Here is a 27,778-nt window from a genome sequence, read left to right on the forward strand (position 1 = left end):
TCCTTCTAGAACTGCAAGGTTGCTCAGAATTTTGCCTCTAGTTTTCTTCAAATCTCTCCTGAATGTGCTTAGTAGCAGGCACCATGAAGTCTTGCTGATTTCCTGCTTGGCAATATATATCTTGCCTTACCTCAAATAGAACCACTTTGCAGCAGAGACTGCCATTTTGTGTTGTGTGTATGTGTGTGTGTACACCTAGGTGAACACCCACGTACATGTGCATTGCTTCTCATGCACTAAGGGCTCTCAGCACACAACAGTAGCACAAAAATCTCAAAGTTGTACAATGAGATAAAATAAAGTGTCTGACTTGCTCTGCTTCCACCATAGATCCATGGTCTGCTGTTGTATTATTTTTAATGGTGAAGGGAGGAACAACATTTTTTCAAGTCTGACAACTAAACAAAGTTCTGTCTCTGTGTCTCTCTTTCATTTGCTGGTGCTAAGCTACTGTGGCACACTGGGGCAGCTTGGCTTTGCAACCTCTCTCTAGCTGGAAGCATTTATTTCCCCAAGAAATGGGAAAAAACCCTCAATAAGCAGGTTATGATCTTCTTGTGCCAGCCTTTGTTTCTGACACAAGAAGCCAGTTTATTGGCATGCCCTTGATCTCACCAGCCTTGAGTAATACCTTCCTAAATCTGCTGCAGGCCATAACTCTTTCTTCTGGCATTGATGATTCCTTATGCATAATTCTCATAATCTGTCATCTAGAATTAGCTCTTGTTTTAGGTTCATACTGGTATACTAGTTCATATAAAATATGTTTACAAAGGTTACAGATTTGGGATTAAAAATGTCTCACCCAAAACTCTGTCCAGAGTCACCACTGGAAAATACATATGCACCAAGATGCATTAATAAAATATCATCTGAACTAAGCAACTGAAAGACAAGGAGAACCAGACAGTTGCATTTACTTTCCCTGCCAAAAATCACTCCCAATTTCAACAGGTAGATAAGGTGTTTTTTTCATTTAGGTCCCACAAGTCATTCGTATGGGTTTATCTGGATATATTAAACAGATGCAAATACAATTTGACCAAGCAGAGTCATAGCAGTTTTGCTAGATGGCGAATGACTGCCTCAAGTATCACTTCATTTAGAAAAAAGTCCCATTGTTTTCATTTAGCAGCTACAATCGCTGCTAAGTGACTGCCATGACAAACACTTAGAACGACTCAGCGTTTTGCTCATGTACTTTTTTTTTTTTTATGGTTAACATGTCTATTAACCATATCCCACTAAACGCTGAGCACCAATTTTAAAGTCTCAACCAGATAATTCATTCACTGTTGTTAAATGGTACACAAGTACACATCTTTTTATTTAAAGTAACCACAGTTGTCAAGCCGAGTGACGCAAATAGAATGAACTCAAATCAAGAAATATACAAAAACAACTTTAAAAATATGAGCTAAAGGCTTGGGCTGAAAAAGTGCATGAAAACACAGATGAGTGTTTTGCCTGCCTGTTGATGAATTTCTCCCAAAACAATAAAGATGGAACATCGCAAATATATTATTTGCAATAGTCATAGGTGGAAAGTTATTGTTTGAGTGTCCTCTGCTGGACAGTACGTGGCATAGCAATAAAAGTACTAGCATACATTGGATGAATTTTACTTAGAAAACATCACTACAAAATTCAGAATAGTTCTTACATTTCAAACAGACTTAACTAAAAAAAAAATTACTTTTTAATAACATGCTACAAATTTGAGATTTGTAAACATAATTATTTACTCTGAGGCATAAAACGTTCATCTGAATTAAGACAAAAATATTTCCTGGAAAAATACTGCTTTTGTTAATTTTTCAGTGGCAGTTTGTTGCAATGACTCACTTAGATAAGGTGTAAGCATTTTGCTGAAAGGCTTTGTTTTTGTTTTGAATTCTGATTGATGAAATCACGATGCAACTGTAAGACTTAAGTTTGTCATTCTGACGTCACTCTGCTGCACGGATCTGCGTATGGGATCTGCGTCACATTTTGTGGGGCTTTTGTGGCTGTTCTGCCACCACTCATCTTTGAACCCATTAAAAATTGTAGACTAGCTCTGTCAAGAATGCTAAGGGAGACTTTTTTGTATCGTTTCAGCACTCAGTTCAGTTCCTATAATTTGTTCTGTCTGTTATTTATAGCCAGGTATACGTAAGTCAATTTCATACTTATATGTAAGTTTTTCTTATTGTTGATCATAGATTTACTACCAGTTTGCCTTTCTGAACTTTCTAAACTATTATTTAATTATTCATGACATTGTGAAAGCTGTTTTTAAAGGAAGCTGTCCTGATTCATGCGACACTGGTCTAGATGGCTTTCTAAATACATGATTCGTTCTCTGCATCAAGAGAACCTGCCAAATTTTCTTTGCTCTTGCAATTATCATCTTTATTCATGGGAACATCTTCTTTTCCTCCATTCTCTGTAGGTCTGGAGTTCTTATTTTGAAAGTGTTTCTTCAAAAATATAAAGAAAAAGATCGCAAGCAAGTAGGAAGGACCTCTCAACAACGCTGATAAACCAAGGTAAACATACCTGTGGGATAGAACATAAAAGGTAGTGCTGGATGTTATTTGTTTCTAAAGAAACTGAAGAAGATCACTTTTAAAGGCTTTTAAGGATCACATATACACCAAATCCACATAGTAGCTCAGGGGAAGACAATTTGAAAACTCAAATCGCACAACAAACTGGACATTTTGGCTAGTAAAAACGTCTGTTAAAGAATATATAAAATTCTATTTGCTTATGAAAATAGTTGCAGAGGAAATTTGTGTGTCTTTCCTCTTACTGGTAAATCATAAAGCCCTTGGCCTTTTAAATTGATTCAATGGATATCAGAATAGATATTTCATTCCAACAGTCCCTGTCACTGACGCCAAAGGATTTTTGCACAACATAAAAACTGGCTAAAAAGCCACGAGTTTAAGATTTAATCCTAAAATTCCTCAATTTCAGGAATTCTGTGATGACCAAATCTGAGTCCAGAGCTAGTATCTGACCATGATGTTTGATCAGTGTCCTCATGCGTTACAGTATGACAGACTGAGGAATTTCTACCTGTATAAAGGAAATGCATGAGGTTTTTGGTGCTCTACTTTGCCTTACCTGTATGCATTGGAGTCGTATAACCTGCAAGCCCCCCGCTGCCCACAGCTTCTGCTTCCCCATTTCAAGCATGTTTTGTCAATCAGTGCACCAAAATAAACTGGAGCAGGAATCCCAGCTGCAATGGAAAAAGCAAAAATGTCTCAAGATATCACAGGAAAAGATGACTTTTTCAAAGGCAGCATTATGTTTTCTTAGTAGCAAGTCATCTGCTGCAAGAGTGGCAATAGGTGGATTGGACTGTGGGGAGCTTTTCTTTTATCAGAATAACTTTAAGCTGGGACACCCTCTCAGCGCCCTAGGGAGCATCAGTTCCCAGGGAACGTGCTCTGATGGTGGAGATTTGACCAGGCTTGTAGTTGTGCATACTGATTCTTCCATCATGCTGGTTTCTTGAGTGTGGCATCCAGTGCACGCCAAGCTGATGTGGGGGAGAGGTGGACCAGTTGTATGTTTGCAGCACTGAACTGATACAGTTCCCACTTCTACACACAGCCTGAATTAACCATGCTGGCTCTTCCCTTCATCTGTCTGATAGTGTCTGATAGTCCCTTCTGTCTGAAGGGACACCACCAAGTATATGGGACTAGAGGTACTGAATATGCTTTTCAAAAATGTCTGTGAGAGTAGAGCAACTGAAATCAGTGTGATTTGGCCAGATACAAGCTTATGCTTTATTGCAAAAGATGGCAGACATGGGACAAAATCCTACCCTTGCTGAAGCAAATGTGGGAACTGACTTCAGAGAAATATGTGCTTCAACACGCACAGGACCATGTTTCATGTTGCCTTTGCTCCTACATGGGCATCCTGTATTCTTAAATAGGAAATAATTTATTTTGTTGTAATAGGTATATTCTCAGCCTGTTGTATTTTAGGGTTCTTGTGAAAGTGCAAACTCAATAAGCTATCTATAAAGGCCTGCAAGTTATGATCATTAGGGTTGTAGCCAGGATGATGGGAGAAATACTGTTTTGGGATATTTGGAATATTCCTTACAGAAGGAAGAGGGGAGCAGATCTGATCTCCAAATCACTGTATAACAATGCCAGCTTTCATAAATCAGTAACTGTGGCTCTACACCTTCTTACAAGAGAAGGAGCATACTCTCTGGAGGTGCTGCAGCAGAAGCTTATAAGAAAGGGGAAATTCTATTTTTTTTGTAATTTTTTTTTTTATTTTATTTTTCCCATTGCCAGAAACGTTCCAAACTCGGCATTGTTTGTCCCGAGTGATGGGGGAGAAATTCTGCCCCTCCATTGTTTGAACAAGAATGTACAAGAGGACAAATAAGTGCTCCTTCTTGTCTCCAAATGTCTCATCACAATCCTGAGTAGAGACTACAGCCCAAATTTGGAAGCCACTGTTATTTTTTTAGGCTTTGTAGCAAATCCAGCTTGATTCTTAACATGTATTTCTCTACGTTTCTGAAAAGCTGGTATTCTTATTCCATCAACAAAGAGAACAAAAAAGAACAAAAGAAAACAGAGAAGTGTTTTCTTGCTGGCCTAGGCATGTTAATCAACCATCTCATTAACTACTCTCAAAAAAAAAAAAAAAGGGCATTGCTGCATGCTTAAAGGGAAATGAAATGTAACCTGTTGTGTACCAGGAAGAGGAAGTTTTAGTGTAGAGAAAGCACTTTGCTATGGACAGAGTTGTATTGGTGTTGAATGAAGTCCTGCCAGAGCACTTCTTTTGGGTTTCACTTGCAGCACTGCATCTCACTTAGCCACTGATTTAATGGCAAGTTTGAAACCTTACAAAATTATTTAGAAATTCAAGATAAAATATAAATTTGTTCAGAAACTTTGCCCATTTCGGAATACCAGGCTCCCAGAGCACAACACCATTTAGTCAGCAGGTCAAATCTCTTCAAAGTTGTCAGCTGACTTCCCAATGAACTTTGCAGCATATGTTGGACCTTCAGGAACAACCCAGAATGTTCAGCTATTTCAAGTATACATGTTTTACAAATGGTGATTGCATTGGTGTTATTTAAAGCCATGCAAAAGAGCATCTTAGAATGATTTCACTTACCTAGCATTCTCATAATGAGTGTGTATAGACCAACTGCGAGAGATTTCAACTCTGGCTGAACACATCTGAAAGAAAGATGGATAAGTAAGAAGGATTTGCCTATCAAGTGTTTAGACATGCCTATTAAATTGCTGTTAATTTCCTCAGATTGAACACTCTTAATGACAGAAAGTCAAGCTTTGCAAGGAGAATGCTTCCTACGATTGCTGAAAATATGCTAAGTGGTATGAAAAAGGTGAATGAATCTATTGTTTTCTATCACATATCTATCTCCTGGAAAGTCCATTCACTAAGTATAATTAGAGAATTGAAATTTTAAAGTCATAATCACACTCTATACTAGTGCTAATGAAATGGCCTCCTCAACTGCCTTGACTCCATAGCATATATTTTCCTCACCTGACAGAAAATACCACATTGTCCTAGAACAAAAATGTTGTGAGTAGCAGCATTTTTGCAGCATCTTTTTTATACCTGGCATTCCTCAATACAACACTACATCTGGAACTACACAAAGCCATCTGACAATATGACAATCTGTTTCATGAGGAACCACACTTCAAGCATCCAATATGTGCACTAATCTTGAACCCATTATACATCCAGTCTCTGACATCTCCTTTCAAATATTAACATGGTCAGCACTCAGAAAAATGTCTCAAAGCAATTAGAAAGGGAGATGAGCTTGCATTCTCTTTTCCATGTTCATTTCAGATGAGATAATGCCCTCAGGACTCCCATTAAATTTATCACTAATACATTTTTCTACTAATTTAAATTTCTCTTTGGATTACTGAAACATATATGTAAATTTGCATATGTGGTTCTGAATCATTTTGATCCCCTCATTGGAAAAGCTCAACCATCAGCACAGTTTTACTTACCTAAAGATAATCATGTACGCTGGCGTGCCTCCCAATGCATAACAAAAGCCACTTATGACTTGTATTACTGTATAATAAATAAACTTCATTGAACAATCATCACTTTTGGGACATTGCCCCAAGGTGACAGAGTTGTTTCCTGACCATAAACTGCTGGCTTCAAGACAGCTGCAGTTATGGAAGACCTGGAAGACACAAAATGGATTTGGTAGGACATTGCTCACGCAATGGGGAATCCTGCCTTCAGACATAGGCAGAGTCTGAAGCCCTTCTAAGCCTCCTGTTTTTTTCTTGCTTGCCTTTCTTGAGGCAACGGGTAGCAGCTTCTTTTCTTTCCTACAAATCCTCAGATTAGGAAGGGATGTTCCAGCATCTTTTTATCAGTGGACAGAGTATCACTTTTTGGAAGATGTTTGGAGTACCTTCAAGACCTCTGAACCTGTCCTCAGCCTTTGTGTACCTGAAGACCAGTTGAAGGGGAACAGCAAGGTTCAAGGGAATGTGCTAGTTGTCTCCACCTGTTAATTGACTTTGTGTAATGTGCCTGGGTCACTGGTCCCTCTCTGCTGAGGCTGATCCACCAGAGGTACCTCACAGCTGTAAGTAGCAGCTACCTGTCAAGACACAACTCATGTAGATCCCTGCCCAAGATCAGCAGTAGGTGTACAGATAGCTTAAGAGCAATAGTTTTTAATTAGGGCTTGTGGGGCATGGGGATCTGCTTGTGTAAGGGGAACTGTGGTCCATGAACCTTAACCTCTACAGAGGGCAGACTTGTAGGCAGAAGTCTCACTCTCACAGACATTTAGACTTGCCTTTCAGACTGCTGTTACATTAATGATGTATGTCATGGAAGATATTATGGTATGTTAATGTAATTTAACTACTGGTCAAAAAACTTCAGGGCAGCCAAAATGAGATTTATGAGAAACAAACCACAGGCAACCTTCAGACAACATGTAAACACTCTACATCACTAGTTTCCCACATTCAGTCCACAAAAGATGAAAGTTAGTAACTACAACAAACAGATAGGGCTTTTTTCTTAATCTGCAATAATTCAGAGAAATTTCTATGTCTTCTATGCTGTTTGTAGCCAGAAATCATAAATACTTTACTGACTGTTCCCCACTAAATTTGGTTTCCCTTAAAAACATTATACAGCTGAATTCCTGATGTTAAATGGAAAGTAAGCTAGTAAAAAAACAGAAGCTGGAGTAGGCTCTTACCATGCTCTTTCCATGTCCCACTGAAGTCGTACACCCAGCTAGACATGCCGAAATGTATGTCAGTCCGTTGTCCCCACATACAGGATCCCACACATTGGTGGCACATTTGCAGTCAGAATTGCAGTCAGAAAACATAGCATTTTCATGGTATGGAATTGGTTTGCTTAGAAGTTAAGTTGAGACAGAGTAAGAACAACTTGACAGAGTAAGAATAACTTTTAATTCAGCAATGATGCCAGCGTAGCCCTTTGCATACAACAGTGTCACTGTTCTGAAACCCATCTCACAAGCCCAGGATATGTATTTTGAGTCTCTGCAATATTGATCTCTTTGCTTTAGATTCCATCCCACTCATACTCATATTAAAGTGATCACTAATTTACACAGAATGCTATAGCAAATAAAGTAGCTGCTACTGGTTCTAGTTCGCAATTATAAACAGAAAAGAAAAAGAAAAAACTGAAAGTCTTTGAGAGGTCAGTTGTACCCAGAGCTATGAACAGTTAACACAGCTTTATCAAGCACTTCTTTAGCTGTTGGTAAAAGTGCACCAGTGGTAGAAACTAGACTTCTTGGTCTCCATCACTAAAAATAGTCTTTGCTTAGAGCCCAGGAGGTATGAAGAATGCTGTATTCCCCTTTACTTTCAGACATCCTGAACTGAGTTCTGTAACAGGGGGATGTCTTCCCACATCTTCTTTCCTGTTTAACTAAGCTTATGTGCTTGGCATTTCTTTCATCTCAGAGCTTACTGAACACATTTCCTAGGCCACTATTTGGGTTTTTAATGAACATCTTACATGTTGCAGGGCACAGGGCAAAAGACAGACAATTAGTTCTCAGCTTCCATAAAATGTTAAAATCCTTGGCATCCTGCCTGTCGTGTTCCACATTTTCAGCTTTGAACCAGTATGCCTCAATTACTGAACTGTATTCTCAAATTGATGAACTGTGGGTAAGCCTCCAGGGAGATGCAGAAAGGGCCACAGCAGCCATGAAGTACTCTTAGTAAGATGGACATGAGATAGTGCCAACCCATATGCTAGTGATTTGCTGGGCCCTTTGGAATGATGTTCTTGCACAAACCCACTGTTCTGGTATCTTTATTCACTCCATGAAAAAATAATAGCTTGTAACTTTTAAACCCTGGTTCTATCTCGACAGGAGAGAACAACTTCAGTAGGCATAAAAGCTTCGTTTTAGTTTACAGCAGTCTGAGAGTCTAGGATGCTGCAGTCTTTCTATCTCTGTGCAGGATGTGCTACCAACGCTCCGGTACATATACCTCACCTTTTTACTGGGTCTGAATGCACTCTGCAAGAAGATTACTTCTGGTGTAGAGATGGCACTAAGTGAAACAGCAATACCACTCCCACAGAGGCCAAAACCTTCATTGGTAGTGATGCAATTTTGCTAATGTGTTTCTAAGTAAACTTCAACAAGTGTTGCGCTTTGGCAGGCTGACACTCTGCTGACCAACAAAACTATGACAATGATACTTGTTAGTGTTTTCTTCCTCTAAGCATTGCAAAAGCATGTTCCCATTTTAGCCTTGATATCTTAGTATATTATTTGAACTATTGCTGCCATGAAGAAAAACATAGTCTTCATTTTATACTCACCCATCATAGGACACTGTTATTCCTGCTACCACATGGTTCTCACAGCCAACAAAAAAGTGCAAGAGAGTGAGGACATAAGCCAAAAATGACATACTAAATGCAAACTTGGTTGCTCCAATGATGCCCATTTTGTACTTTTTCATTATGAGCCCTCCTAGGAAAATCCCAATACCAACAGGGGGTAAGGATGTCAGTCCTGAAAGAGATTAGTGAAGGGAAATGTCAAAAGAAAAGAATCATAGAATCATAGAATCATAGAATATCCCGAGCTGGAAGGGACCCATAAAGATCATCAAGTCCAACTCCTGGCACCGCACAGGTCTACCCAAAAGTTTAGACCATGTGACTCAGTGCACAGTCCAATCGCTTCTTAAATTCAGACAGGCTTGGTGCAGTGACTACTTCACTGGGGAGCCTGTTCCAGTGTGCTACCAAAAAAGAGTAACACTGAGCTTATGAGCCAAACTCTGTCCTCAGGCTGACGTCCCTGGCAGCTGAAGGTTGTATTATAATGAGTCTAAGAGGCTTTCTGCTGAGCCTAGTCCTTGGGTTGTGGATGTTATTTTGAAGTGTCTAACTCTCAAAACCCCCTGTATGCCCAGCTAGTTGACACAGTGTTTTGCTCCCACTTTGCAAGGTACCCAGCAATCAGATGTTGAAGCATTTTAAACTCCCACACACCATTCATTGAATATTTTTGGTGCTTTTGCTATAATAATAGAATATGGTATAAATAATTGAATGGAATATTATATATATATATATATATACAAATATAAAGAATATAATACAATTATTTATTACAGCTCCATAGACACAAAAACTGTAGTTTATATGTTGCCTTTATCTAAATCAAGTTCGGAGAGACTGCCATTTACATCAGTCTGTTCTACAAGGAATTCAGTCCCAGAAACAGAATGACACAACTTCTCCCCATGAACCATTTACAAGATAAAAAGTCATTGCACAGTGTAACTCACCTATTAGAAAGTTAGATTTAGATGTAGATTGTCCATACTGCTGTTCCATGTACTTTGGCTTGTAAGTCAAGAAACCAATAAAGCTACTGAACTGTAACAGTGAGCAACACAAAAATGTAAAGTACATTCGATTACTCAATATTTTTTTCAGGGAGGTATAGAAATCTGAAAGAAAGGGATATATGAGTTGGCTTTGAAATATACATGAAATAATTACTGGTGAGTAATCTATGACATTTAGGGCAAAATGCTTCTCTTAGATGTCCAAGGGCAAGTCCTACTGATCTTCATTTGCTTGTGAGTATCTGAAAACAAACCATGCTCTTGAAAACTCCAGAAGTTGAGATAAGGAGAGAGAACCTTAAAAGAACACAGAACTGCAGATTAAGGCCTGGGTCCTATAATGAGAAGACAAAAGGGCTCCTTTCTGAAGCAGAGACTTGTTTTAGCTTACATGAATATCATCACAGTTTCAAGGCTAAGTGTCAAGTGCCTTTGTGGAGATGCCCAGTGGCGTATCTTCCACTGTGATCTGAACTAAGACAGTAGAATATTTTTAATGATGGAAAGCCATCTCTTCCCTTCACCTTTTCCCTCTCTCTTATTCTAACGACTGCACAATCAGAACTGGCATTCTAGCCTGCCTCTGGCAGCAATGCATTTCAGAGTCTCCATGAGCTCTATGATGATCAGAAAAATAATTTGACTTTCTATATTGCAAAGGAGACCTCTAATGTTTTTTTTAGCTCCTGATACAGAAATTTTGTTTCCCCTATTCAAATTTGTAGTGCAAACTTTCAGAGGTAGGTTCCACTCAGGCAATGATACATACAGAACCTCACAGAAACACAGAATCATTTAGGTTGGAAAAGATCTCTAAGATCAAGTCCAACATTAACTTAGCACTGCCAAGTCTACCACTAAACCATGTCCCTAAGCGCTACATCCACACGTCTTTTAAATACCCCCAGGGATGGGGACTCAGCCACTTCCCTGGGCAGCCTGTTCCAATGCTTCACAACCCTTTCAGTGAAGACTTTTTTCCTAAAATCCAAACCTAAACCTCCCCTGGCACAACTGGAGGCCATTTCCTCTTGTCCTGTGGTTGTAGCTTGGGAGAAAAGGTGGAATTTTTCCTCATCTTTGGGAACACAAAGAACTAACTGTCATCCAGGCCATTTGTTTTCTCATACTGACAGCTCAAATAAATTCATTTTATTTAGCACTAGACCATTGACCTCCAAAAAAACAACAACAAAAAAAAAACATTGTAATAAGTACTTTTACAATGCATTTTGCCTTTTCTCTCTCTCTTCCCTTTCCTTAAAAATAGGTAAAAGAGTGCTTAGAGACATCACGCATTATTTATATGCAGTATTACTTTATGGAATTTTTCAAGATTTTAATTGAAAGTTTTAATGAATGTTAATCATCTGTCATTTTCATTGGCAATCTCTGCTCTGCCATATGCTGTTCTTGAAGAAGCTCCTTGACTTCTCATAATACTTATTGGACACTTCCTTTCCTGGGAATAGCTTTTAGAATGGGAATAGCATTTAGAATGAAGTGTATGGGACGCAAAATGTTCTGAAGAACTATCACATTTCTGCAGTACTTTGTGCCAGTTACTTTCCATATTTATACAACACAAAAAACACTTGCCTTTCATCATTGTTGACCACTTCATTGGCTTAGGTTCTGCAGGAGTAAGTGTCTTCGTTATGGCTCCCATATTTGCCAGGAGACTAGATGAAGTTTTGTCATGATTAGCTTCCGCTGGCCTTTTCAGACTCTTTGGCAGGAAGCAAAATGGAATAGCAGCTAGGAAACTGATCACTCCACCTATTAAAAAACCAAGCCACCATGCACCCACCCAGCGGGAATCTTGTGGAGTGATAGTGATGCTTCCTAGAAATAAGAGAAACAGAACCAAGTTACCTAAAGGAAGAAGATATTAACTTAGTGATATATACTTATAACTTAGATATATATAGAAGATGTAACTTAGTAATATGGTTTAGTAGGTTTAGTGTAGTGTATATCTTCTTTAGTAGAAGATATAACTTAGTGATATGGTTTAGTGTAGGACTTGTTAGTGTTAGGACAGAGGTTGGACTAGATGATCTTGGAGGTCTCTCCCAACCTAGACAATTCTGTGATTCTGTGAAGATGAAACTGCCACTTTTTGTCTGCTAAAATAGCTACATTTTTACAATGGCTGAGTTTCAGTGGTAATGATAACCATCTAATGAGGGACCTTTCACCCATTGAAGGCATCAGGAATCATACCGTTAATGGTGTTATGTTTCATCTGTCTGTCTGCATCTTATTCTGAGTGCCATTTTGTGTCACACAGGGTAACCCAGAGGTCCTTATCCAACACATAGGAAACTGAGTGGCCAGGAAACACCATCTCAGATGCGTTCCCTGCCTCTGAAGGGAATAGGATGCAGGGCCATGGCCACCACTTATGGGGATTATCCTGCTCCCTCTAGCATTCTGTGGATGTGATTACATACATGTGTTTTCATTCAAATGAGCAAGAACTGACAAAAAGAATATTGGGTACTGCAAACATTAAATGAATTGTAAGTAACATAAAATGCCCAGCTGAAAGAGCTGGTAATCCAACAAAACAAGAAAATTGATGTGCTAACAGAACCCTCTTATTAAGATCCCAATTTAGAAAAACTTTAGTCTGTAAGAGTTCTTGGTCCTAATTTTTAAAATTAAATGTATATTTTAATCCTTTAAACCTAAAGCAGGATTCTAAAATATTTTCCTTTTCTAATTCTGCCTTTATGCTAAAAGCTTTCAGAAATGTAGTAAATTTATAACAAAGTATATAATAAAATTAATATAATTAAGGTAATCTAAATATAGTTTAATTAATATAATTAATATAAAAAATCTGGTGTAGAGGAACCTGTTGGCAACAGCTGTTAGCTTACTTTCGCTTTACCTCTGCTTCACTTACCTAAATCCACAAATCCAACATCCACGTATAGTTTTGCACATAAAGATCCCAACAGGAAACCAAACATTGGGCCAAACATGCCTATTGTGTGCAAACATGCTGGAAATATAATGAAGCAAATGCTAGTAAATTTTAATGGCTTAATGTTTTCTTCTGCAGAGGATGATCAACCTCTTACGCTAAGAATCTCTCAGTTTACTTTATGTTGAGATTACCTACGTATACAGGAACATCCTCTTCCTTAGCAAAATCATCAAGATAAGAGATGCCCAGTGGTGTTATTGGAGTCTCACCAATTCCACGTAGCATGTTTCCCAGTAAGATATATATCCACATGTATGATGATGGTTCCTTCTCACAATCTGTAGATAATGAGAGGTTACATTTTCATAATAGAATAATTGAATGGGGAATAGTGACAAATCAGAGGAAATTCAGCACATGATTATAACTTAGTATTTAAGGTATTAACAGCATTCGCCTTATGGAAGTTTAATGGCAGGATGTCAACCTCATTATAACTTTTAATAATCTTTTATTATCACTTTCCTCCACCTCCATTTTTTTGGTTTCTAAAGATACAGATAAATATCACCCATCAGAAAAAATGTCCATATGAAAAAAAATATAGACTGATATTATCATAAATATATTATCTGGCATATAAAACTAGAAGTTTGAGAAGATTGATGGGACACAGCTTGACTCTCTCTATCCATGATCCATGCAAAGCAACCTGTACAACAGCTGTATTCCGTAGTTTAAGTAAGATCATAGAGATCTCCATTTATTTCCAGTTAACTCTGTGCAACTTCACCCCCCTCCATAACTCTTCCAGCCCCCAAACCCCTGGTTCTGGGTAACTGAATCCCTTCAGAAATCTCTTTGCATACAGTCTCAGCATCTCCTTCAGTGTTAGGGTCATTTTATTGTAATTTGGAAGTGTGAACATAGGAAAGCTGGGATCTGGATCCTAGTAATTTGTGTTTGCTGAATGTTTCTTCAGCAGAAGAAATGAACAAAATGCATTGAAGTGTTGGTAATATTCTCAGGTAGGTAGAGACTGAAGTTAGAAACCTAACTGGGCATCTTGTATTGGGCAATAACTTGCAACCAAAGGTAAAACTAACTCCTGTATTTGTGCTTACAGTTCCTTACCTGATTTGGAAGCCTCCAACAAGGTTTTGTTCACATCTTGATGAAGGGAACATGGATTTATTCTTGAAGTTAAGTTGGCTGAAGATGCTGTATGTGATGTTGTCTCATACTTATAACTGAAAACACACAATTGTACATTTAGCAGCAATGATCAGTAGGTAAATACCAGTGCAGTAGGGCAGGAATAACTCAATTGCTGTTTCCCTAAAGAGAAAGTTATTTTTGTTTAAATATCAATCCAGACTGCTACTGAAGGAACAAGAATGAAAATTACTGAAGCATATTTTAAAAATATGGAATAGCAAAAATAAAGAGCAAATAAAAGTTAGAATCATGCATTTGGAAGACATAACTTTTTAAGCTGGAAAGATCAAAAGGGCTTTTGAAAGTAATTCAGGTAGGACTGAATTTCTGCTGTCAACAGTTAGGGTCTGTTCCAAGTGAAATCCCGATGTTGACCAAACTGTGAAGGAGAAAAAGGAGAATCTCTGGATTGTGAATCTCCCTTTTTATCTTAGATACATATTTGTGAGAGGATGGGGAAGATGTAAGGAAGGGAGAAGTCATCCTCGGGAGGTACCTATTTGCCAGTTATTTGGCATTGGATTTAGAAAGAGCTGTTCTATAGTAGCAGGTAGATAAAGACAGTCTTTAAATGACACTCTTTAGCTGTGTATATGGGAAGCAGGGCAATGCTTTGGGCAGACAGCTGAGCAGCTCAGGTGCTGGAACTTTTTGACTGCGTTAGCATCATGCTTTTCCCAGATACGAGCCCTGTTGAGGTGCAAAGTACACTGAGCTTAGAAAGAACAATGCAGTAAAACACACACTCTGCTTCTAGGAACTGGGCTGGCTCTATTAGATCAGGCAGGCTTATTTTTGAGGTTGAAACAAAGAGTGTTCATCACAGGAGACAGTGCATAATTTCCTCATGAAAACTGAGGCCCAAATTCATGAGAGACTTTATGAGTTTCCTAGTGTAGATGAGACAGATACACAGCTTGGCTTAAACAGTGGAAAATACAAGTCTTAATGCTAGTGCAAGATCCACTATCATGACAAAAAAAATATATATATGTATTCTGTAGGTTTCTTTTTGCATTAGTATAGCTTAAATTATTCTAATACACTTAAGAGAGCAACAGAAATGTGTTTCATTATGTTATCACTGTATCAAAGCTATGGCTAGAAACATTATCACATATAAGCAAAATACAGTAATTCTCTGAATCTGGAGAAGATGCATAGAAATTATTTTAACCAGCCATGGTAAATCAATTTAACCAGACATGAGCATTTGGAACAGAAAATGCCCTTGGACCAGTTCTATGAGCACTGATGCATCTGCTGGCTCTGAAGCTGAAAGGCTGCTTTGTGTGAGCAGTTGCTACAGAACAGGGCAGAATCTGTTTCACAAATACACCATCTTACACAACAAGGTTCTGGTTTCCTCTTTCAAGGAGATGGATTTCTTCCAGTGAGAACTTCTGTAGGCTGATTTCTTCAATGAGTAATCTCTGGAGCCCTGATTTTACGTGAGAGTTACTTGTTACTATAAATAAAGTCAGATTTCAGGTAGAGATGTCTCCCAGTATAAGGCTATCAGCTCAGAGCTGGTTGAGGTCCTGCTCAAAACAGCACAAGTTTCAATCTTTTTTTTTTTTTTTTTTCTGGAAATCATATAGGTGGTTTCTATATTGTGTGAATTCTGATAGGTATAGGAAATTGTGGTTCATAACAATTTGACTTTCCCAACTACGTTATCCTGACATCTCTGTTAGCAACCAGCAATACCACATTATTATATTACCACTGATTTTCTCAATAAGGTGTTCTTACAGTTAGCCATTCAGAAAGAGTATATAATTTAAGAAATAGTATCAGGGTAATAGCATGGTTGAAGACTTTCAAAGAACATGATTTTGTAAATGATTTTGTAAAAAAAAAAAAAAAGTGTATTGATTTCGTAGAATCACTTTCTTCTCTGTCTCTTCTCTGAAGAAGTCTGACTGAAAATGAAAGCATATTGATTTTCATGTTTTTTCCAGAAATTGAACTTTTACTTCAGAAGAGCCATATTTTTTCAACCAGATATAATGAACAGTGGTGTGTGCAATTCATTGTATATTAAAGTGGGTGCTATAGGTCTTTGGAAATCTAAGTCTCAAAATGCACCAGCTTTCATTCAAAAATCAGAAAGCAATATCTAACTTCAGTGCTATGTTATTCAAATTAGTCTTGATAAGTACTTACTATCCCATGAAGAAATGAGGCATTGCTGTTAAAAGACTCCCCAAAGCCATAGTAAAGCATCCAACAGCAATGACTTTGGGCCTGTGAAGTTTAGCTCCAAAGTAGCTTACAAATGCAATCACCAGCAAATTACCTAGAAAGTAATGAACCAAAATTAATGCCAGATGTTATATCTCATAGTTCTCTAAACAGTTTGCTGCATGTTACAGAATATTATTACCCATCTCAAAGCTCCCATCGATGAAACCAACAGTAGAGGATGGAAGGTCAAACCTTCGTTCAATCTGTGTGACGGAACTTTTCATAATTGTACCAGACAATGCTTTACTGAAGTAGCTGAACGATAAAGCAGCGAGAAACATCTGAGGGAAGATTAAGACAAAAAAAATGGGAAGTAGGGACAGGAAAACCGGTCAAATAGAGATCAAAATATTTTTAAAACTGTGCAGAACAAGCATCATGGTGTTCATTTGTTACTCAAATTACAGTGAAAACATTGTGTGTGAATTTTCTTGTACCCTAGTTATGAGAGAGTGGCGCCAGGGTGGACTCAATGATGTTTGCTCCCTGCTTAGGTTCTCCCCACAGGAAAGGGCTGGTGGTGGGTGCTGCACTGAAAGCAGCCACTTGCTTTATTCACGTTCAGGGTTGCAATGGCTGTCTTAATGATCAGACAGCCTGATCTTCCCTGCCTTGCTGGTCATAGGTATTCCAGAGCAGGAATCCTGTGGACTCTAGAACTCAAATTTGGCAGACAACTCACTGGGGACTGTTTACCTTACTGGCATCCTGTGGTTAAATTTATCAAAAAGCTGAGGCCCATGTTGGGCAATCAAAATGGTTAGATTTCTAAATATCACAGAAATGTAAAAATTTGACACAGGTGAAATACCTCATCAAGATAGATTTAATGGAACTAGTCCAACCTAAAATTAATCTTAGCTCCAATTATCTTCTGCTTGGGCCACATGTCACTTACTTTATCTCAGTTCATAACTGGTTCTAACTCAAACATATAGCTAGCCATGACACCAAAATAAAGGCTTTATGCAAGTTTTCGTGGTATCCTAGTATGTGGAAGGCAGTACAGGCTTATTTGAGTTCCTCTCTGTCTAAAATATATTTTGAAATATGTGAATCATGTCTGTATTGCTTCTGTATCATATATTTCATAAAGGGAAGCTTGAAATTCTTAGTAATTTCATAGTTACTTCCACTAACACACATTGTGGTTTTTGCAAATAAAGGTGTATTTGAAAACAAGTTAAACTAAGTTTGTTTAAATATTATCTAACTATTTCAACATAATCTAAAAACAAATAGACTTATTGCTCAGTGGGTAAAAGTTCCAATACACCACAACTTTGGGTAAGTAAACAAAAGTAAATATAGGTTCAGACTTTGCAATTCTATCTACTGTAAGTAATGAAGTCAAGCACATGCTTGAAAATAGGTACTTTTCTTTTGGTCAAGGAATGAAGACAAAATCACATGAGTGCAGGCTTTTGTCCTGATCTGTTTTGGATTTCCTGAGCTCAACTGGCAAAAAAGTGTGTGAGAACCACCTTTTCTGCCTTATACCAGCAGTGGTCTCAGAGGTTTTGGCTGGAACTGCAAACTGCCGATAAGCATGAAAACACAAACAAAAATGACTTAGATATTTTGTGTTTGAAAATGCAGTCCCCATGTAAACCCTAAAATATTTGACAGGAAGGTGAGGTAGAAGAACAGTTTGTCTTTTGTTACCTCCAAGGTATTATCTCTATTAAACTCTAATTGCCATAAAGTCAGTCACAGGAACATGCAGATATAGATCCACATGCTTGAAGCATTGCCCATGTATATGATGGTAAAGTTAGTCCTGTGAGTCTCCCAGAGAGCTCAGATTCTATTTTTGCAGGTGTATTTTTTTGCAGATGTGAGTCAGATAAAAGAAGAAATATAACAAACTTTGCCTGGTACTTGAGCCAAACCACTCTGGGTGTTTGAGAAGTTTACAAATGCCTATATTTTTCAAATAATCTTTTATTTGTACCTGAGCCACAAGCAATAAATACTAAAGTCTTTAACATGAAAGCAAAATTCTCACTAGCTTACCAGCTTTGTTCAGTCTGTTGTTCCTGTGTTCTCCTGAAAGTGTGAATGCTTGCATGAATCAATGGATTAGATGAAGTCCTGGAATATGATTCATATCACCTCATTTTAGCTCTAAAAATGGGTGTTGATAACAACTCCAGACGTCAATGTATTGTAGCTACCTGTTTTAGGATATTTCAAGTCTTCCATTGGAGACTACCTGTCTTCAGTGACCAAAATGGGAACCTAACTATAAGTAATTTAACAGTAAATGTTAGATTAGGATTTTTTAAATTATTTTTTATTTTTAGGGAAAGTTAGATAAGATCCAGCCCTTCCCTGCGTCTGCAGTGTGTATTTGTTTCCAAAAAAGACAGGGGGAACAAGAAGTAAGTAAACTATAATGTCAAACCTTGAATGAGATTTCTTAACATGATAAGAACCAAACCTTCAATCCCGTGCAACACGTAGTCTTCTTTCTGACTGGTAGATTTTTGTTTGCTTCATCATCCAAAAGCTGGACAGGCTCTGCTTCCTGATTTGAGTCATCAACATTGCTGGATTCAGTTTCCACTGTCATGGTTGATTTGTCTGCTCAGTGATGTGAACCCAAGAGAAAATAGTAGATATAAAAATACATATGTCAAAATAGAGTTGTTTGATAATTTTTCTAATGAAACAGTAGTTACGAGAAAACACAGAGATGATGAAACTGAATCTTTCCACTGGAAAGGTTTGGCTCAATGACTTAGATCTTTAAAAGCATACACCTGTTTAAATTTTGAAGTATCTTGTTTTGACATCTTTCTTTTAAAGTGAAATGCTTCTTCACTCTCTCCACTGCCCCCACCCCTCACCCTACTTTTTTTCTGTCTATAGTGATTTTAATGCTAAAAAGACTATTTCTACAGAAGAGTAAAAGAAAAAGTCTCTGTCCAAAAGTGAATTAGAGGGGTCAATATAGTATCAGCAGTGAAGCACAGGGAGTACTAGAGAAGCTCTGACTTTGTGGGTCAAGTGGTTTAGGACTCAATCAGCATTTTGGAAAGACGTGTAATAACACTGTGCCATTCAACTTGTCCTTTTGCACTGACTTGTTGGAAACAACTCTTGATGACAAAATAATAAATTATTTTATCTACCTGACCTCTTTTAAGGAGCTTATATGTTTTTTCTTCTTGCAGTATACAGGGTGTCCTTAGTCCCCTTCTGTCCACAGAGTGCTATCTATATTCCCTGACACGTGGAGTCCTCTGCAAGTCAGGATTTAAGCAGAACTGCTCCAGTTCCCCCAGGAAGACAACACCTAGTATCCAAAGAGGACCGATCATTTCCTCCTTTGAAATAATACGTTTTTTGTTGAAAGACTAGTTGCATGATTAAGTTGGATTTGGTTTTAGTTCAATGAATGTTACATACTTTAGCTTTTTCTTTCCTTTTTTTTTTTTCAGTTTCTTAATCTTTATATTTGAGAGATGGGTAAGCAATTATACAGAAAAATATTTCAGTGAAATGCTGTAAGGAAAGTCTACGTATATACTTGCAAAGTTTATTCAAAGAAGTAAAACACTTGCCCGTTTGTGCAACTCCAACTACAAACAGAACAGATTTCTGAAGGAAGATCCAGATGACACTGCGGAGCCCCTCGGAAAAAAAATGGATCAGTTGAAACAAAGATTTCTTCAGATCCTGTAGATCTTGACACACAGGGGAGATAGGAGTATTGGCACTAACGACCCCAAATCATAGCTCACAGGAACTGATTTATTTCACCTTTCACAGCACTCTCCTCATTTCAGAAAAGAGTGAGAAGGATAGAAAGAGAGGGGAGGAAACTCATACAAAGAGAGGCTTTCCATGCTTGAACGGAGTTGAAAAAAGTTGGATGAACTTTTCTAGTGCTGGAATAAGTCCATCTGCATCTGCAAATTGCTTTGCTACAGGCCATATGGCAGAGTAACTCTTGTCAGAGCATTTAAAGAGTAGGCATTGCTCTAGTGCATGATGGTGAAAAATGTTTTTCTTCACTCAGATGGAACAGGGTTAACACATAAGGATGTTTAAAAAAAAGTACACAAAAAAAGAGATTTAAATAATTTTCTTAAGTTAAGTTAAGTTTTCTTAAGTTTTCATTAAGTTAATGAGCACGTTCTTTAGATACTAATGCTGGCAGAAACAATACCTTTCCTTTCCCATTGCTTCCCACACTCTTCACTCATGAAAGTACCACTGCTTCTGTGGCTGTGCTGTAAATCTGGGTCAGAACACAGATCCACGAAAAATAAAAAATAAAATAAAAATAAAAATCCTTCCTCAGACAGATAGGAACAAGAAGAAGAGGAAAGGATATTTCCTCATGTCTGCAAAACTACCAAAATAAATGCTTGTGAAATGAGATTTTTAGCACTCAGGGAGTCAGTACTTATAAGCACATCATCCTCTGAAATTTGACTGTCCCTATGTAATGTGAAGGTATTAGCTTCTCCCTGTTGTAAGGATACACAAAGGACTACAGTAAGATGCTGGGAAAACATGTCATTGCAGGTAACAGACCTACAGAATTTGCAGTTTTTAGAGTGTTTGAAGGTAGAATCTGAATATAAGGAGAGAAGACGTGAAGGGAGAGACGTGGATAGAAATAAGAGGTAAAGTAGAGAAAAGACAAAGGCAGTTAGGTATCCAGAACTGTAACTGAAGAAGTTCAGCAGGGCATCCTGGTAAATATTTCTAAGAGAGATTGTGAAGGCACAAAAAAGGAGAACAGTCATATTGAAAGTAGGAGCAGTAAGTATCAAAGGAAAGGTTAAGAAGTTAGAGGTAAACAGTGAAAAAGGCAGCCAGAGGTAGAGGTTAGGGTATCAAGCTAGATCCAGGATGATAAAGAGAAGAAAAATAAAGTAAAATTCATCTTCTGGGGGCAAAAGCTACCTGATGTGCACTGAAAAATATGAAGCCAGCTAGAAGATGGTAATTAGCTTCTCCAGAGATCTAGGGACGCTCAGGCAAGAACAAGTGTGACCAGCTCCTGTCAGTGGTGAATAATGTCTTATCACTGCTTTGCAAAGATACTGCTGGAGAAGGTGCTGCTTTTGCTGGAGAAGAGTGGGAGAGGGGGAAGTGAAAAGATGATGCAGCCTGTGCTGGAGAAATGTCAGAGTGAGCTATGTGCAAGGATCAACAGTTGGAGCTGCTGGCAACTTTGCCTGCTGTCCTCAGTTGACCTTGACCTACACGGAAATCTGTTGAAGACAGAAGAGATCAGGGCTGGGAAAATGCCATGCCACAAGAAGATAAGAGAAAAAAAAAAAAGAATAAAAAAGAAAAAAGAAAAAACATTTATTTGTTATTGATATCAACATAAACTAGCTGTTGAGTATGACAACTTCAAGTATTGATGAAGTTGCTATTTTAGCTTTATTTCACTTTTTTTTTTTCCACCTTTAATAAATTAAGGAGCTGGTTACAAGCTGAGGAAAAGTATGAAATGTGTAAGGAATGTATGAAATGAAAGTATGAAATGAAAAGTATCAAATGTGTTCAATCAGTCATATGACTTCTCTATAACTATTACACTTCACCTGCACAAGCCATTCTGCTGTAGTAATTCCTTGAGGTATCTGTATTTGCAGAAGGGCAAGATCAGTCAAATAATATTTAAGTTAGTTAGGTAGTCTCTCAGCCTAAACAAAATCCACACTGACTTCCTTCCTCAAGGAAGAAAACAATACGATTCCCAAAAGCAAGAATAAGGAAAGCAAACAAAAAAAGATGCCCCAAGCCATACTGTGAGAATGAAAGTTAATGCTCTTCTAGTTCAATTTTCCATCACGCTCAGGGAACATTCGATAAACAGCTGGTCAAACTTGTTTGGTCTTGTGCTCAGTACAGATACTTCTGAGAAACAGAAGAGGGAAGATGAAGCATCTTAACCAGTAATCAGTGTGGATCATTTGTGCTGGAGAGAGCTGAGAGATTTCACAGCATTGTGGGAAGTGTGTGGCACCTCGCAAGCCCATTCCCTAGGATAGCAGCCACCCTTGCAAATGACAGCCGCAGGCTTCTTCAGTGTTTCATGGTATATGACCTTATAGGGCCCATGGCCTAGCTCTGTTCCTGCAAGGTAGATCTACCCCTTATTGAACATTACAAATAAAAATAAAGCTTTGTTTCCCACTCCCTAATTATATGCAAATTAACATGAATAAGAACACCAAGTTAAACAACTTAGCACGAATAGCAGATAATTAGTTTACAAATGTCAAGGCAATAGTTTGCTATGGATTTTATAGAAGTTATAAAAGAAAAATACAATGATTCAGAGGAATTTTTAAAATCCAGCAAAGACACTAAGTCCTTGAGCTGTTTTTCACTGCGGTGGCATTCTCAGTAGCTGTATCACTACCCAATAGATTACAGTATCAGAAATCAAGAGACAGTTTTCTTCCAGTAGTTTATGGAACTGCATCGATTTACAGTAGCTGAAATGCTAATCTAGTTGTCTTACGGTTTTTTAAATACATTAACGATTCATAATAAGACCTGTCAAGTTAATGTAAAATGACAAATGAATATCACAGTACCACACAGGCCTAAATGCTACTTTCATTGTTCATGACATATGATGCTTACAGTTCAGACAGACACATAAAAATCCATGATGCCATCATTAAAATTTTGATGTTTACAACAGCAATGTTAGCGGTGTAATTGGTTACAGGAAACGCAGCCAGTACTACACAGGTAATGTTTGTTAGCCGCAAACGCTAAATGGCAACATTTCGCGGTTAAGACAAACAAAAAGAATATTAAAGAGGTTCCTACCTAGGTTCTGTATCCACAACAACAGCAGTTATATTACCACACAAATGCTCAAAAGCCAGAAGATTCTCTCCTTAAGCAAGGCTGTGTTGGTACTTGGTAGAAGAATCATTAACTTCTAACACAAACTATGGTTTAGGCAGTTTTAATCTTGTCTCCTCCCAGTTCTGCCCTCTGTTAAAGGTCCCAAAATACGTGTTTATCTACAGTGGTCAAAAATTAATTTTGTGAAACATCTGATTTCCTCAGCTTATTTAGTTTATAAATTCAAATAGTTCACACCTTCCTGGCATTTAAAAATTGGATGTCCCAACTTCAGAAGTGTTCCTGCTTTAGCTATCCTACTGATAGCTAAAATGTATTTGGATAAGAAGTTTTATTTTCCTAGTCTATGGCTAATGTCTGTTTCAGCTAAGCTATGCTAGAGCCAGCCAAGGACTTGCAGGAAGAGAAAATACCACACATTTGGTGTATTGAACAAACTGGGTGTTCAAAAATCACTCATGCTTTGAAGAATGTTTAGGTTTATACCTCAGCATTATTAACAACACAGGCAAACCCAACCCGAAAGTGTGTTGGGGCTGTGTGTACTTTGGATCAGCCCTTTACCTGCTTACAGCTCTAATTCAAGGAAACCTGAGCTGGGTTCCCGAGAAGTATTTTATTTGATTGCGCTCTTATTGTGGATTATGCCTGATTCCTAAGAGTACCTGTAGTTAAAAAAAAAAAAATGTCAGTTTTAAAGTATGTGAACAATGACTGCTGTCTGCCTAGATGTTACACCAAAATGTGCCATTCCTTGCAGTTTGTGCACGTTCCCTGCCACCACAGTCACCCAGGCCATTCTTTAACCTGCTATGAACGATTACAGACTACTTAATAACCCTGACCTTTGGATAATCTTAATTAAGTTTGGTCTTCAGTACTGTTATCAGAGATATCTTGCACTGCTCATGGCTTTTATTTCTGACATTTAACCAGGCAGTTCCCTAGAACAAGCTACATAATTATCAAGAAAATGGTAGTCACACCAAGGTTATATGGCATGGCAATTCACATGCAGGCATTAATAAAATCATAAAATAAGAATGCAGTTGGAATCCTAGGTCACAAATCCAGCCTGCAATCTCAAACCACATTTGGTGAAAAGGCCACACTCTGCCTTGAAAACAACAAGAATTGTAGTCCTCCCAACCCATCCCCTTCTAAGGCTACTGCAAAATGTTGCTTCCCTGGTACACAGGAAACTTCTTTTGGTTTTCAGTATACTGGGTCTGGTTGGGATGGAGTTAACTTTCCCTGCAGCAGCCCATACACTGCTGTTCTCTGCACTTGTAGCTAGAAAAGCATTGGTATCACACCAGTTTTGTCTATCACTGAGCAGTGCTGGCACAACACCAAGACTCTCTCCAAAGCCCCCCCCCAAAGCCAGTAGGCTGGGGGTATGGAGGGGACATCACCAGGGCAGCTGACTTAAACCGATCATAGGGATAGCCCATGACATATGGTGTCACACTCAGCAATAAAAGGTGGGGAATAGGAAAGAGAAGGGAGGCTTTCCTGATGAAGATGTCTGTCTTCCCAGACAACCACTACATGTATTGAGGCCCTGCTTCCCAAGACATGGCCAAACATGTAGAGAACATGGCCAAACAAGCAGAAAACTTTTTTTTCCTTCCCTCTGTGCTTCCGCATGGCCTTTGCTTGTTGTCCCCCCCTACCTAACACACCCCTTTCTGTTTCCTTTAATCAAATTATCCTTATCTCAACCCGTGAGCCTTTTTTTTTTCCTTTTTTTTTTTTTCCATCATACTTCCTTCTCCCCCACCTCTTCTTTTGAGGAGGGGATGTGAGAGAGAGGTTGTGGTGGAATTTTTCTGCCCTGCAGGGTAAAACCACCATACCCATTCTATGAGTATTCACGATCAAATTATATATTGGTTTTGCACTGGCTGGGTCCATTAGGATTAAAAGCTCTTCTGCTCAGTCCAATACTTAGCACTCAACATTTATCATAAATGAAGACAAATCAACTTTTCAACCTGTTTTACTAGGTAAACAAGCTAATCAAGTTCAATCACTTCCTGAAGAATAGACTTTCTTGTTTCTGCAAGCACATTCTTGGAGTCCTTGGCTACAGTGCTTTCCAACCGGATCCTTATTTCATCAATGACCATGGCTAAAAATGTAAACAATATTCCAGGTGTAATCTCACCAGTGCCACATTTTGAAATATTAACTATTCCTTATCTCTAGCCTTGTCTGATATATTCTAAGATTACATATAACATTTTCAGAAAAGCACATTTTTCAGGGTCACTCCTAGCCATCTATGATTAATGGATGCACTCAGGGTCTTCTAAAAAATTTCCAGCTAGGGAGTTTCTACCTTGGAGCAGAAACTCCTGTCACTGGCCACTAACTGTGACACTTTCTATCTGACACTGTATTCCACTCCTATTTTGCCATTCTCAGGTTCATCCTTCTTTTTTTCCCTTTACGATATCCGAATTCTCTGTATAACTTTGCCATCTAACTTTGTGCCTTTATTGTCATTTTAAAAAGTGAAACTGGAATGTCACGCATAATATACTTAGAAATCTAATAATTGTAATGAAAACTGAAGAGACAGACTGGTGCCTAGCAGAGAAACCTAAAATAGATGGGTCTTAACTGCTGGCCTCATGAAAGTTTGGGATGCCTTCCAAAAAAAAAGTAATCTTAGAGAAAAGTCTTAGAATCGGAACATAACTTAGGTTGGAAAGAACCTCTGGAGCTCACCTGGTCCAAGCCTCTGTGCAAAAAGCAGGAATAACTTCAAAGTTTGGTAAGGTTGCTCAGGTCTTGTCAAGTCAAGTTTTGGTTGGAGGTTTCACAGCATCCCTTGGCACTTGGTCCAGTGTCTGTCTGACCGCTCCCACAGTGAATAACACGTATATATGCATTTGTATGTATATGTATATATAATTGGAATCTCCTTTGCTACAACTTGCGTCTTGCCTCTCATTCTTTTGTGAGGGAAGAGTCTGGTGTTGTCTTCTCTCTAAGTACCCATTATGTAGCTAGTGAAAGCAATCAGGTGCATCGTCCACTCACTTTGATTCCACTTATCAATGTATTTCTTGTTCTGGAGAGCTCCAAATCAAACACAATACTCCAAATGTAGCATAACAAGTGTTGCACACAGGGAAAGAATCACTTTTCTAGACCTTCTGATCTTTTACAACCATAGCCAATATGTGGTTAGTCTTGTAGGCTCAAAGGTGCAATGGTGCCTCATGTTTAACTCACTGTTTGTCCACCAGGACCCAAAGGTCCTTTTCTGCAAAGCTGTTTTCTGTCTAGCTGACTCACCTGGTATATTCTCTTGCATAGATTTATTGTATCCCAGATGCAAGGCTTTGCATTTGCCTTTGTTATACTTCATGGGTTTGCATCAGCCTGTTCTCCATCCTTTTCAAAGCCCCTCAGTAATTCTGCTCTCCAGCATATGAACTGTTCCTTTCCTCAGTTTGGTATCATACATGAACTTTCTGAGAACACTTCCAGGCCCACTGTCCAAACCTTTAGTGAATACGTTAACCAGTATCACCTTCAGTATTGACCTCTAAAGAACATCACTACCAGCTGGCCACTAGCTGGGTTTTGAACTGATGATCACAACTTCAGGTCTTCCTGTTTTCTATACAACTTATAGTTTGCTTTTCCAGCCCATGTCTCACCAGTGTGGTTACCAGTATACTAAGGGAGGCTGTGTCAAAGGTTTTGCTAAAGTCACAGTAAACAACAAGTGCTATTCAGCCCTTGTCCACCAGACCAGACATCCCATTGCAGAAGGAAACTGGCTTGGCCAGGCCTTGATTTGCCCTTGATAAATGTATTCTGGCTGTTCAAAATCACCACTCCACTGTGTGCCTATTAATGGCTTCAAGGATAACTTGCTCTGTATTCTTCTGTAAACCTCTCTTGGTATTTTATGGATTCCTTTTAACTGTAGCTTTCTATGTAGAATTATTTTTAGTTTTCCACAACTAAGTGAGCAATAATGTGGTCAAGGGAATCTTCATTCATTACTGCAAATAAAAAACATACTGTTATATTATGATTGTATCCATCAGATTTAGGTCTGAATTCAAACAAATAAACAAGCAAAAAAAAACAACAACACACGCTCAATTCACTAAAAGAGTCACACATATCCTCACAGTCATCTGATCATGTACTTAGAATTAACTACATGCAAAAGGTCAAAATTCATTACTCTTCTGCAGGAGTCCTACAACAGATGTGGGCCTCTACTACTCTTCTCAGAGATGGTGTTCCTCCACTTCCAGCAGGTTTCTTATTGAATCATTTAGGTTGAAAAAGACTCTTAAGATCAACAAGTCCAACCATCAACCTAACATTACCTAGTCTACCACTAAGCCAAGCCCCTAAGCACCACATTCACACACCTCTTAAATACCTCCAGAGATAGCTACTGCACCACAACCCTAGGCAGCCTGTTCAATGCCTGACAACCCTTTCCTTGAAGAAATTCTTCCTGATATCCAATCTAAACCTCCCCTGGCACAACATGAAGCCATTTCCTCATGTCCTGTCTCTTCTCACCTGAGAAAAGAGACTG

The 27,778-nt window shown here is 38.4% G+C and overlaps 1 protein-coding gene across 5 annotated transcripts; it reads right to left on the reverse strand.

Annotated features, from left to right (window-relative positions):
- Positions 1-1,295: 1,295 nt before the first annotated feature.
- Positions 1,296-27,220, reverse strand: LOC310896031 (solute carrier organic anion transporter family member 1C1-like). Of its 5 annotated transcripts, none has more exons than XM_083827860.1 (16): positions 25,933-27,220; positions 19,908-19,966; positions 18,782-18,924; positions 16,478-16,619; positions 16,258-16,390; positions 14,005-14,120; positions 13,062-13,208; positions 12,847-12,945; positions 11,532-11,777; positions 9,870-10,034; positions 8,890-9,085; positions 7,268-7,430; positions 6,039-6,223; positions 5,155-5,219; positions 3,115-3,232; positions 1,296-2,541 (listed from the first exon to the last, which is right to left on the reverse strand). In XM_083827860.1, the coding sequence occupies exons 3-16, from the start codon at positions 18,911-18,913 to the stop codon at positions 2,325-2,327; spliced, it is 2,124 nt and encodes a 707-aa protein (XP_083683986.1). In that variant the 5' UTR covers positions 18,914-18,924; positions 19,908-19,966; positions 25,933-27,220; the 3' UTR covers positions 1,296-2,324. The 5 variants fall into 5 exon arrangements, with proteins under 5 accessions (XP_083683986.1, XP_083683987.1, XP_083683984.1 ...); XM_083827861.1 differs by lacking the exon at positions 25,933-27,220 and adding an exon at positions 23,155-23,654 and having other exon boundaries at positions 19,908-19,925; XM_083827858.1 differs by lacking the exon at positions 25,933-27,220 and adding an exon at positions 23,155-23,654.
- Between the last annotated feature and the right edge of the window lie 558 nt (positions 27,221-27,778).

The sequence above is a fragment of the Anser anser genome (assembly GCF_964211835.1).
Source record: "Anser anser genome assembly, chromosome: 1".
Lineage (NCBI taxonomy): Eukaryota > Metazoa > Chordata > Aves > Anseriformes > Anatidae > Anser > Anser anser.

Excerpts from the sequence above, each read along its gene's own strand:
- LOC310896031 (XM_083827860.1), bottom strand. The coding sequence starts at position 18,913 with ATGACAGTGGAAACTGAATCCAGCAATGTTGATGACTCAAATCAGGAA. Across the intron at positions 16,620-18,781 it reads CGTGTTGCACGGGATTGAAG|ATGTTTCTCGCTGCTTTATC; the intron begins GTTTGGTTCTTA and ends ATCTTCCCTCAG. Across the intron at positions 5,220-6,038 it reads GCGTACATGATTATCTTTAG|ATGTGTTCAGCCAGAGTTGA; the intron begins GTAAGTAAAACT and ends TCTTTCTTTCAG.